We start from the raw sequence: 14,237 nt of genomic DNA, 5'->3' as shown, positions 1-14,237 counted from the left end.
TCTTTTTTTTGCCCAATCACAGATGAGGCAGCAGGTGGAGGTGGAGAAGAAGGACGAGGTTGCCAGGGAGATGTCGGAGCTGGTGGTCTACTGTCAACCACGCAGCAAAGAGAAGGACCGCTTCGGTGAACACCAACTCTTTCTACTTCTAGACCTTAACCACAGAGTCACAGCTGAAACACACTCAATGCAAACAAGCCATACGCGTGTGTGTGCTGCTGTGATGTCTGGTTCTGGTCTGTGAGGGCCCCTCATGTTCAGAACCACAGGGAAGACACACTGGAAATGTCCATGATATCTTCAGAACATGTTTAGCACTTTATCTCACTGTTAAGACGGCTGTTTTTCACTGTGATCTGAAGTTTGTAAACCACTCACTCTCCCACACCAAAGTCCACAGAGAAAACCAGTGATTTTAGCTGTGGGGACACAGGAGCTGCTGGTCCTCTGCTGCCTCGTGTGGTCACTTTGTGTCACTGAGGTCAATCTGACCAATGGATTTTAAAAGCCTAAGTGACAAAATCAGACATTAGAACTTAGTGATGGAGGCAGCAGAGGATCAACAACTCCTGTGTGTGTGATGTTAAAATCACTGGTTTTCTCTATGAGGTTTGGTGTGGGAGAGTGAGTGGTTTACAGAAGTCTGTCTCACAGTGAGATAAAGACGTGAACGTGTTCTTAAGACATCGTAGACTTAAACTGATGAAGAGATGAAACTGATGTTTATATTCATATTTCTCCATTTCTCACACTCGTCTTTATTTTCGTGTTTATTTTTTTATTTCTCTCATATTTGTCCTGTAAAAGCCTCGTCTGTGCATCGCAGCATACAACCACGTTCTGAAACATCACTTATCTGTCTCTGTTTCTACAGACAGTTACAGCTATAAAGAAATCCGCTCCTTTGTGGAGAACAAGACTCCAGGGAAGAGCCGCACCAAGGACTTCCTGCAGTACAACAGCAAGGCTCTGAGTCGCGTTTACCCCAAAGGCCAGCGTGTGGAGTCGTCCAACTACGACCCTTACCCACTGTGGGCCGCCGGATGTCAGATGGTGGCGCTCAACTTCCAGACTGCAGGTAGAGGAGTTCACCTGGGCTCAGGTGTCTGTTTGTCCTGCAGACATTCAGAAACACAAAAATCACCAATCCAGTGGACAGTTAAGGAATAACAGGGTCAGTGAGGGTCGAGACACACACAGTCAAAGTTTATACCGTGTGTGTGTGTGTGTGTGTGTGTGTGTGTGTGTGTTCAGATAAATACACCCAGTTGAACAGCGCCCTCTTCAGTTTGAATGGAAGCACAGGTTACGTGTTGCAGCCGGAATTCATGCGCTACGACACCTACGACCCTCATCAGGAGAAGAACAAGGTCAAGTACAATATCGGAATCCGGGTACGTTTGCATGCGCACACACACACACACGCACACACACACACACCATGGTTCGACTGTACTTTACAAGGTTGAAACAATAATAGCAGGCAATTAAAATAACAATTATGTTAAAACTAGACAATTCTGCGGCGAAATGTTGATGGTACCTGCTTCTTTCTGCCAATTTTGGGTGGATTTAAACTTTAAAACTTTAAGTATTTAGACAAAGTGGTATTTTGGTGGAATCAGCCTTTAAAACTCCAAGTTTTATAGGAGTGAGAGAGAGAAAGAGAGAGAGACTCACAAGCTCCTCCCCATTTCCCTGAAAACCTCTGAAAAACAGAGTTAATAAAGTTGTTAATAAAGTTGTCTTATTTCAAGAACGGCTGATGCTAGAGAGTAAATGTTTGATGCGTGAGTGTCAGGAGGCTTTCAGCAGCTCCCACATTTACATTTGTGACAAACGGCTGTGAGCTGACAGAGAGACGACAGTTTTAAAATCACCCTCGTCTTGATTTTTCCAAAACTCCAAAGCAGAGCTTGGACCAGAACTCTCTGCGCTTTTAGGTGATTTTAAGAAAAACTGCAAGTCACATGAAAATGAAAACAACACACAAGGTTAGACGACAACCACTGCAACATGTTTATGTAGACATTTTCTGAGTAAGGTGGAAATTGTGGGCAGGAGAAGAGTTGGTTTTTTTTCTCGATCTCAGAAGAGTGTGTCACTCTAGCATCCCGCTGACGCACAAAATACACACTCATTATAAAATAAGAAAACGTCGGAAAAAAAGTACAAAATGTAAACTGCGATTGTTGGAAAATTGAAATATGTATCAAAACTTTGACTTGGTGAGAAAGGTCCAGAGTCTTGTGACCCGTTTAAAGTTCCAACCACATCTCTACGTTAAAGTATGACCACACTGTGACGCTCCAAAGTGGGCTTGGTTTTATAATAATAACAACAAGGCAGTCACAGATGGTAGACTTCACCCAGTCATGCAACAAGCCTCTGGCGCCCTCTGTTGGTCATGTTGGCAAGTGCACACACACACACAGAGCCACAAAAACAATACTTCACTGAAGTAATAATTATATAATATTATACAAACAATTCAGACAAGTTTGCATTAGCAGCATGTGAGCAATTTTTTATTTCCCAAACAATGTAACAAAGTGAGTACATAAGTAAGTACATATGTAAGTACATATGTAACAAAGTGAGAACATAAGTAAGTACATATGTAAGTACATATGTAACAAAGTGAGTACATAAGTATGTACATATGTAACAAAGTGAGTACATAAGTAAGTACATATGTAACAAAGTGAGTACATAAGTAAGTACATATATAACAAAGTGAGTACATAAGTAAGTACATATATAACAAAGTGAGTACATAAGTAAGTAAATATGTAACAAAGTGAGTACATAAGTAAGTACATATGTAACAAAGTGAGTACATAAGTATGTACATATGTAACAAAGTGAGTACATAAGTAAGTACATATATAACAAAGTGAGTTCATAAGTAAGTAAATATGTAACAAAGTGAGTACATAAGTAAGTACATATGTAACAAAGTGAGTACATAAGTATATACATATGTAACAAAGTGAGTACATAAGTAAGTACATACGTAACAAAGTGAGTACATAAGTAAGTACATATGTAACAAAGTGAGTACATAAGTAAGTACATATGTAACAAAGTGAGTGCATAAGTAAGTACATATGTAAGAAAGTGAGTATATAGGTATGTACATATGTAACAAAGTGAGTACATAAGTAAGTACATATGTAACAAAGTGAGTACATAAGTATGTACATATGTAACAAAGTGAGTACATAAGTAAGTACATATGTAACAAAGTGAGTACATAAGTATGTACAATTGTAACAAAGTGAGTACATAAGTATATACGTATGTAACAAAGTGAGTACATAAGTAAGTACATACGTAACAAAGTGAGTACATAAGTAAGTACATATGTAACAAAGTGAGTACATAAGTAAGTACATACGTAACAAAGTGAGTACATAAGTAAGTACATATGTAACAAAGTGAGTACATAAGTAAGTACATATGTAACAAAGTGAGTACATAAGTATATACATATGTAACAAAGTGAGTACATAAGTAAGTACATACGTAACAAAGTGAGTACATAAGTAAGTACATATGTAACAAAGTGAGTACATAAGTAAGTACATACGTAACAAAGTGAGTGCATAAGTAAGTACATATTTGAAAAAGTGAGTACATAAGTATGTACATATGTAACAAAGTGAGTACATAAGTAAGTACATATGTAACAAACTGAGTACATAAGTGCATATGTAACAAAGTGAGTACATAAGTATGTACATATGTAACAAAGTGAGTACATAAGTAAGTACATATGTAACAAAGTGAGTACATAAGTATGTACATATGTAACAAAGTAAGTACATAAGTAAGTACATATGTAACAAAGTGAGTACATAAGTATGTACATATGTAACAAAGTAAGTACATAAGTAAGTACATATGTAACAAAGTGAGTACATAAGTAAGTACATATGTAACAAAGTGAGTACATAAGTATGTACATATGTAACAAAGTGAGTACATAAGTATGTACATATGTAACAAAGTGAGTACATAAGTAAGTACATCTGTAAAGTAAGTACATGGTGATGTCGTGGTGCAGGTCATCGCTGCCAGACATCTTCCTAAATCCGGCCGCAGCATCGCCAGTCCCTTTGTAGAGATGGAGCTATACGGACACACGGAGGACAAGTTCAAGACCCTCGTCTGTCGTAAGGATGATGACGATGATGATGATAACGACCATGATGACCATGATGATGAAGATGCAGTGAGTGATGTTGTTTTCTGGCCTGTGCAGATGATAACGGTCTGAACCCCGTGTGGAAATCCCCCTCCGACCCGGTCCTCTTCACCGTGTACGAGCCCGAGCTCACCTTCCTGCGCTTTGTCGTCAACGAGGAGGACATGTTCTCTGAGGCCAACTTCCTGGCCCAGGCCACACTTCCTGTCAAAGGAATACGCTCAGGTGAGGAAGAGACAGACAGACAGACAGACAGAGTGACAGAGAGAGAGACAGACAGAAGCTCAGGATCAGAAAACAAAAGTTTAATGGACTAGATTTTAAATCAACTGTGATGCAACTAAAGATCAGGAAACAGCAAATAATTCAGAGGTCAATTTAAAATTCATTTAAAGTCGACATAGACCGGAAGCTCCAATTAACGCTGCGTTTGTGTGTGTATCTGCGTCATTACCTCGTTTATGAGGTAGCACTTTGAGGTTTGTTTTTCAAATGTAAAGTGCAATACAAATAAAATCTATTATTATTATTATAAACCCTAAAGTTTCAGAACAAACAGTTCAGCCACTGCTGAGAAAATAGTGTTGTATTGTTTTCCTGGGCTCTGCAAAGCGGATCAGCACTTCCTTAGTTTGATGTCGTCATCAGTATACCTCACCACTCCTCTCACCACCGTAGCGCCTCCTGGTGCGGGCACTAGTCCGGGCACATCCGGTTGTGTACATTCAATCGCAGAAGAAGAAGAACTACTCTCGTTGTAGCTGCTGAGATGCAGAGCATCCACCGTGCCAGAGGGGGAGCTGTGTATCTGAGAGCTGGCCTACCAATTACGTCACTTCCAGGTACCTGGCCAATCACAGGACAGTGGGAAAGCTCTCGTTGGCTGGCCAATCACAACACAGTCCACGTTCTGGGGGTGTGGTTTTGGTCTGAAACAGCGCGGCTGACGAGAGCGTCAGTGAGGAGATATTTTGATCGGCTCGTTATCAGCGATTAGGAGGTTTTTAACCATGAAAACAAGTTAATATATGTAAGTAGACCTCCATAACTAACATATATGTGACCATGAAAACAAGTTAATATATGTAAGTAGACCTCCATAACTAACATATACGTGACCATGAAAACAAGTTAATATATGTAAGTAGACCTCCATAACTAACATATACGTGACCATGAAAACAAGTTAATATATGTAAGTAGACCTCCATAACTAACATATATGTGACCATGAAAACAAGTTAATATATGTAAGTAGACCTCCATAACTAACATATACGTGACCATGAAAACAAGTTAATATATGTAAGTAGACCTCCATAACTAACATATACGTGACCATGAAAACGAGTTAATATATGTAAGTAGACCTCCATAACTAACATATATGTGACCATGAAAACGAGTTAATATATGTAAGTAGACCTCCATAACTAACATATATGTGACCATGAAGACAAGTTAATATATGTAAGTAGACCTCCATAACTAACATATACGTGACCATGAAAACAAGTTAATATATGTAAGTAGACCTCCATAACTAACATATATATGTGACCATGAAAACAAGTTAATATATGTAAGTAGACCTCCATAACTAACATATATGTGACCATGAAAACAAGTTAATATATGTAAGTAGACCTCCATAACTAACATATATGTGACCATGAAAACAAGTTAATATATGTAAGTAGACCTCCATAACTAACATATATGTGACCATGAAAACAAGTTAATATATGTGAGTAGACCTCCATAACTAACATATATGTGACCGTGAAAACAAGTTAATATATGTAAGTAGACCTCCATAACTAACATATATGTGACCGTGAAAACGAGTTAATATATGTAAGTAGACCTCCATAACTAACATATATGTGACCGTGAAAACGAGTTAATATATGTAAGTAGACCTCCATAACTCACATATATGTGACCATGAAAACAAGTTAATATATGTAAGTAGACCTCCATAACTAACATATATGTGACCATGAAAACGAGTTAATATATGTAAGTAGACCTCCATAACTAACATATACGTGACCATGAAAACGAGTTAATATATGTAAGTAGACCTCCATAACTAACATATACGTGACCATGAAAACGAGTTAATATATGTAAGTAGACCTCCATAACTAACATATACGTGACCATGAAAACGAGTTAATATATGTAAGTAGACCTCCATAACTAACATATACGTGACCGTGAAAACAAGTTAATATATGTAAGTAGACCTCCATAACTAACATATATGTGACCGTGAAAACAAGTTAATATATGTAAGTAGACCTCCATAACTAACATATACGTGACCATGAAAACAAGTTAATATATGTAAGTAGACCTCCATAACTAACATATACGTGACCATGAAAACAAGTTAATATATGTAAGTAGACCTCCATAACTAACATATACGTGACCATGAAAACAAGTTAATATATGTGAGTAGACCTCCATAACTAACATATACGTGACCATGAAAACAAGTTAATATATGTGAGTAGACCTCCATAACTAACATATACGTGACCATGAAAACAAGTTAATATATGTAAGTAGACCTCCATAACTAACATATACGTGACCATGAAAACAAGTTAATATATGTAAGTAGACCTCCATAACTAACATATACGTGACCATGAAAACAAGTTAATATATGTAAGTAGACCTCCATAACTAACATATACGTGACCATGAAAACAAGTTAATATATGTAAGTAGACCTCCATAACTAACATATACGTGACCATGAAAACAAGTTAATATATGTAAGTAGACCTCCATAACTAACATATACGTGACCGTGAAAACAAGTTAATATATGTAAGTAGACCTCATAACTAACATATACGTGACCGTGAAAACAAGTTAATATATGTAAGTAGACCTCCATAACTAACATATACGTGACCGTGAAGACAAGTTAATATATGTAAGTAGACCTCCATAACTAACATATACGTGACCGTGAAAACAAGTTAATATATGTAAGTAGACCTCCATAACTAACATATACGTGACCGTGAAGACAAGTTAATATATGTAAGTAGACCTCCATAACTAACATATACGTGACCGTGAAGACAAGTTAATATATGTAAGTAGACCTCCATAACTAACATATACGTGACCCTGAAAACAAGTTAATATATGTAAGTAGACCTACATAACTAACATATACGTGACCGTGAAAACAAGTTAATATATGTAAGTAGACCTCCATAACTAACATATAAGTGACCGTGAAAACAAGTTAATATATGTAAGTAGACCTCCATAACTAACATATACGTGACCGTGAAAACAAGTTAATATATGTAAGTAGACCTCCATAACTAACATATACGTGACCGTGAAAACAAGTTAATATATGTAAGTAGACCTCCATAACTAACATATACGTGACCGTGAAGACAAGTTAATATATGTAAGTAGACCTCCATGACTAACATATACGTGACCGTGAAGACAAGTTAATATATGTAAGTAGACCTCCATGACTAACATATACGTGACCGTGAAGACAAGTTAATATATGTAAGTAGACCTCCATGACTAACATATACGTGACCATGAAGACAAGTTAATATATGTAAGTAGACCTCCATGACTAACATATACGTGACCATGAAAACAAGTTAATATATGTAAGTAGACCTCCATGACTAACATATACGTGACCATGAAAACAAGTTAATATATGTAAGTAGACCTCCATAACTAACATATACGTGACCATGAAAACAAGTTAATATATGTAAGTAGACCTCCATAACTAACATATACGTGACCATGAAAACAAGTTAATATATGTAAGTAGACCTACATAACTAACATATGTGACCATGAAAACAAGTTAATATATGTAAGTAGACCTCCATAACTAACATATATGTGACCATTAAAACAAGTTAATATATGTAAGTAGACCTCCATAACTAACATATACGTGACCATGAAAACAAGTTAATATATGTAAGTAGACCTCCATAACTAACATATACGTGACCATGAAAACAAGTTAATATATGTAAGTAGACCTCCATAACTAACATATATATGTGACCATGAAAACAAGTTAATATATGTAAGTAGACCTCCATAACTAACATATACGTGACCATGAAAACAAGTTAATATATGTATGTAGACCTCCATAACTAACATATATGTGACCATGAAAACAAGTTAATATATGTAAGTAGACCTCCATAACTAATATATATGTGACCATGAAAACAAGTTAATATATGTAAGTAGACCTCATAACTAACATATATGTGACCATGAAAACAAGTTAATATATGTAAGTAGACCTCCATAAATAACATATACGTGACCATGAAAACAAGTTAATATATGTAAGTAGACCTCCATAAATAACATATACGTGACCATGAAAACAAGTTAATATATGTAAGTAGACCTCATAACTAACATATATGTGACCATGAAAACAAGTTAATATATGTAAGTAGACCTCCATAACTAACATATACGTGACCATGAAAACAAGTTAATATATGTAAGTAGACCTCCATAACTAACATATACGTGACCATGAAAACAAGTTAATATATGTAAGTAGACCTCCATAACTAACATATATGTGACCATGAAAACAAGTTAATATATGTAAGTAGACCTCCATAACTAACATATATGTGACCATGAAAACAAGTTAATATATGTAAGTAGACCTCCATAACTAACATATATGTGACCATGAAAACAAGTTAATATATGTGAGTAGACCTCCATAACTAACATATATGTGACCATGAAAACAAGTTAATATATGTGAGTAGACCTCCATAACTAACATATATGTGACCATGAAAACAAGTTAATATATGTAAGTAGACCTCCATAACTAACATATATGTGACCATGAAAACAAGTTAATATATGTGAGTAGACCTCCATAACTAACATATATGTGACCATGAAAACAAGTTAATATATGTAAGTAGACCTCCATAACTAACATATATGTGACCATGAAAACAAGTTAATATATGTAAGTAGACCTCCATAACTAACATATATGTGACCATGAAAACAAGTTAATATATGTAAGTAGACCTCCATAACTAACATATATGTGACCATGAAAACAAGTTAATATATGTAAGTAGACCTCCATAACTCACATATACGTGACCATGAAAACAAGTTAATATATGTGAGTAGACCTCCATAACTCACATATACGTGACCATGAAAACAAGTTAATATATGTGAGTAGACCTCCATAACTAACATATATGTGACCATGAAAACAAGTTAATATATGTAAGTAGACCTCCATAACTAACATATATGTGACCATGAAAACAAGTTAATATATGTAAGTAGACCTCCATAACTAACATATATGTGACCATGAAAACAAGTTAATATATGTAAGTAGACCTCCATAACTAACATATATGTGACCATGAAAACAAGTTAATATATGTAAGTAGACCTCCATAACTAACATATATGTGACCATGAAAACAAGTTAATATATGTAAGTAGACCTCCATAACTCACATATACGTGACCATGAAAACAAGTTAATATATGTAAGTAGACCTCCATAACTAACATATATGTGACCATGAAAACAAGTTAATATATGTAAGTAGACCTCCATAACTAACATATATGTGACCATGAAAACAAGTTAATATATGTAAGTAGACCTCCATAACTAACATATATATGTGACCATGAAAACAAGTTAATATATGTAAGTAGACCTCCATAACTAACATATATGTGACCATGTTAGCAGCTCACTCTCCCACACCAAAGTCCATCGAGAAAATCAGTGATTTCAACATCACACACACAGGAGTTGTTGATCCACTGCTGCCTCCATCACTAAGTTCAAATGTCTTATTTTGTCACTTTGGTTCTTGAAATTCTTCATTTCAATTTATGTCAGTGACACACAATGACCACACAAGGCAGCAGTAGACCAGCAGCTCCTGTGTCCCTGTGAGCTAAAATCACTGATTTCCTCTATGGGGTCTGGTGTGGGAGAGTGAGAGGTTTACAGACATGTGACGTAGATATCGTAAAAATGCATTTTATTTACAGGTTACCGCTCTGTTCCTCTGAAGAATGGATACAATGAAGACTTGGAGTTGGCCTCACTCTTAGTCAATATCAGTGTGCAGCAGGCAGGGGTGAGAACACACACACACACACACACTCACACACGCACACACACAGGTTTGACTCTGTCCTCCTGTCGCTCAGAGGACAGACGAGGAGCTGTACTCGTCTTCAAGTCAGCTGAGGAAAAAACAGGCTGAGGTGAGCGGCGAGCTCTTCCTGTACGACACTCAAACCAACATTCAGCTGTCCACGCTTCCTCGCCAGCAGAGCCAGCTCACCAGAGAGTTCAGCACCAGCGAGAGACACAGGTGAGACAGATGTGCCGCAGGTGTGTGAGTCACATGACGCCAGCGCCGCCCTCTAATCATCTTATTATTCTGTCTCCAGGACAAAGGACAAGAAAGTGAACAGCAGTAAATTCTACTCGTGATGTGGATGATAAAGTGCTAGAGGACGGAAACATGACTCAGCAGAAATGGCTGTGTTCCTCCTGCCTGAGCGACTCAGCAACTTTTCCACCTGTTTTCATTTTCATACCAACATTCACACAAAAACCATTATATTTATGACGGATTTTACATATATACGTGTGTACATATATATACACACATATATATATATATATATATATATATATATATACACACATGTATATATATGAAATAAAAATGATTGAGAAACATGTAAATGAACTGATTATTTAGACGCTTTTGCGACTGATGTGTTTTTCTTTGCGTCGCCACAGACGCCCAAAGTCACCCTTGATATAATATTTTGTATTTGTATTTATTTTTAATTATAGACAAAGTTCTGCTTGCTGTACTCACAGAGGAGCCACTGTTGACTTTAATAATGATGATAAAAAGGAGAGGTTTAAGCTGTTATGTTCTCTGCAATGTTTATGTTGTAGCTTTGACCATTTAGTCACATTAACAGGAAACTTAATGTTTAAATACCACGTGTGTGTGTGTTTGTGTGTGTGTGTGTGACCTCCACATAAATAGTTTAAATAAATTGGTGTAACTCAAACATTTATGTTGTTTCATATTTATTTCCTCGATGAAGAATAAAGAAGAAGATTCGTGAAAAAGAAATAATAACTAAAACAAAGAAGAGATGGTGATGGTTTATGAAAAAAGATCAACACGTTGTCATTAGAAAGTAAGATGTTACATTTTAGTATGTCGTCCAAATTGTGAAAAAAAGTCATAGTTCAGTATGTCGTCCAAAAAGTCACTAATAAGTCATAGTTAAGTAACTCGTCCAAAAAGTCATAGTTTAGTATCTCGTCCAAAAGTCACCAAAAAGTCATAGTTTAGTATGTTGTCCAAAAAGTCACAAAAAGTCATAGTTCAGTATGTCGTCCAAATTGTGAGAAAAATGTCATAGTTTAGTATGTCGTCCAAAATGTGACAAAGGTCATAGTTAAGTTTGTCGTCCAAAATGAGACAAAAAGGTCATAGTTCAGTATGTTGTTCAAATTGTGAGAAAAATGTCATAGTTTAGTATGTGGTTCAAAATGTGACAAAAAAGTCATAGTTAAGTATGTCGTCCAAATTGTGACAAAAAGTCATAGTTTAGTATGTCGTCCAAAAAGTCACAGTTTAGTATGTCGTCCAAAAATTCAGTTTAGTATGTTGTCCAAAAAGTCACCAAAAAGTCACAGTTTAGTATGTCGTCCAAAAATTCAGTTTAGTATGTTGTCCAAAAAGTCACCAAAAAGTGATAGTTTAGTATGTCGTCCAAAAAGTCATAGTTTAATATGTCATCCAAAAAGTCACAAAGGACAGTCATCCAAAAAGTCACAAACGACAGTGTATGTCGTCCAAATTGTGAGAAAAATGTCATAGTTTAGTATGTCGTCCAAAAAGTCACCAAAAAGTCATAGTTTAGTATGTCGTCCAAAAAGTCACAGTTTAGTATGTCGTCCAAATTGTGAGAAAAAAGTCAGTTTAGTATGTTGTCCAAAGAGTCACAGTTAAGTATGTTGTTCAAATTGTGACAAAAAGTCATAGTTTAGTATGTCGTCCAAAAAGTCATAGTTTAGTTTTTTGTCCAAAAGGTCACCAAAAAGTCATAGTTTAGTATGTCGTCCAAAAAGTTACAGTTTAGTATGTCGTCCAAAAAGTCACCAAAAAGTCATAGTTTAGTATGTCGTCCAAAATGTGTCAAAAGTCAGTTTAGTTTGTCATCCAAAATGAGACAAAAAGGTCATAGTTTAATTTGTCGTTCAAATTGTGACAAAAATGTCATAGTTTCGTCTGTCATCCATCATGAGACCAAAAAGTCATAGTTAAGTTTGCCATCCAAAAAGTCACTAAAAAGTCAGTTTAGTATGTCGTCCAAATTGTGACAAAAAAGTCATAGTTTAGTATGTTGTCCAAAAAGTCATAGTTTAGTATGTCGTCCAAAATGTGACAAAAAAGTCATAGTTTAGTATGTCATCAAAAAAGTCAAAGTTTAGTATGTTTTACAAAGAGTCACAAAAAGTCATACTTCAGTGTCTCGTCCAAATTGTGAGAAAAATGTCATAGTTTAGTATGTTGTTCAAATTGTGCGAAAAATGTCATAGTTTAGTATGTCGTCCAAAAAGTCATAGTTTAGTTTGTCTTCCAAAAGGTCGTAGTTTATTTTGTCGTCCAAAAAGTCACCAAAAAGTCATAGTTTAGTATGTCGTCCAAAAGATCACCAAAAAGTCACTGTTTAGTATGTCGTCCAAAATGTGACAAGTCAGTTCAGTTTGTCATCCAAAATGAGACAAAAAAGTCATAGTTTAGTATGTTCTCCAGAGTCACAGTTTAGTATGTCGTCCAAAAAGTCATAGTTTTGTATGTTGTCCAAAGAGTCACAGTTTAGTATGTTGTCCAAATTGTGACAAAAAAAAGTCATAGTTTAGTATGTCTTCCAAAAAGTCATAGTTTAGTATGTTGTCCAAAAAGTCAGTTTAGTATGTTGTCCAAATTGTGAGAAAAATGTCATAGTTTAGTTGTCCAAAGAGTCACAGTTTAGTGTGTTGTCAAAATTGTGACAAAAAGTCATAGTTTAGTATGTCGTCCAAAAAGTCACCAAAAAGTCATAATTTAGTATGTCGTCCAAAAAGTCATAGTTTAGTTTTTTGTCTAAAAAGTCACCATAACGTCATAGTTTAGTATGTTTTACAAAAAGTCACTGTTTAGTATGTCGTCCAAAATGTGACAAGTCAGTTTAGTTTGTTGTCCAAAATGAGACAAAAAGGTCATAGTTTAGTATGTCTTCCAAAGTCACCAAAAGACAGTTTAGTATTTCGTCAAAAAAGTCATAGTTTAGTTTTTTCGTCCAAAAAGTCACCAAAAAGTCATAATTTAGTATGTCGTCCAAAAAGTCATAGTTTAGTTTTTTGTCCAAAAAGTCACCAAACGTCATAGTTTAGTATGTTTTACAAAAAGTCACAGTTTAGTATGTCGTCCGAATTGTGACAAAAAAGTAATAGTTTAGTATGTCATCAAAAAAGTCAAAGTTTATTATGTTTTACCAAAAGTCACAAAAAGTCATACTTTCAGTATCTCATCCAAATTGTGAGAAAAATGTCATAGTTTAGTATGTCGTCCAAAAAGTCACAGTTAAGTATGTCGTCTGAATTGTGACAAAAAAGTCACTGTTTAGTATGTCGTCCACAATGTGACAAAAGTCAGTTTAGTTTGTCGTCCAAAATGAGACAAAAAGGTCATAGTTTAGTCTGTCATCCATCAGGAGACAAAAAAGTCATAGTTTAGTATGTCGTCCAAAATGTGACAAAAAGTCATACTTCAAGTCTCGTCCAAATTGTGAGAAAAATGTCACAGTTTAGTTTGTCGTCCAAAAAGTCATAGTTTAGTTTGTCTTCCAAAAGGTCACCAAAAAGTCAGTTTAGTAT

General features: G+C 35.5%; 1 protein-coding gene across 1 annotated transcript in view; it reads left to right on the top strand.

Moving 5' to 3' along the window:
* The window catches only part of plcg2 (phospholipase C, gamma 2), a 43,158-nt gene extending 31,782 nt beyond the window's left edge, over positions 1 to 11,376 (top strand). The window contains exons 28-35 of the mRNA XM_058645088.1: positions 23 to 125; positions 875 to 1,078; positions 1,255 to 1,394; positions 4,070 to 4,178; positions 4,268 to 4,435; positions 10,325 to 10,413; positions 10,487 to 10,653; positions 10,733 to 11,376. Of these exons, the coding sequence (XP_058501071.1) occupies positions 23 to 125; positions 875 to 1,078; positions 1,255 to 1,394; positions 4,070 to 4,178; positions 4,268 to 4,435; positions 10,325 to 10,413; positions 10,487 to 10,653; positions 10,733 to 10,775 (1,023 nt within the window). The 3' untranslated portion in view covers positions 10,776 to 11,376. The remainder of the gene's footprint in view (positions 1 to 22; positions 126 to 874; positions 1,079 to 1,254; positions 1,395 to 4,069; positions 4,179 to 4,267; positions 4,436 to 10,324; positions 10,414 to 10,486; positions 10,654 to 10,732) is intronic.
* The last annotated feature ends 2,861 nt before the right edge of the window (positions 11,377 to 14,237 follow it).

This window comes from Solea solea, chromosome 12 (assembly GCF_958295425.1).
Source record: "Solea solea chromosome 12, fSolSol10.1, whole genome shotgun sequence".
NCBI lineage: Eukaryota > Metazoa > Chordata > Actinopteri > Pleuronectiformes > Soleidae > Solea > Solea solea.
Note: the sequence above shows the minus strand (reverse complement) of the source record. Positions and strands in the feature narration are given on the sequence as shown.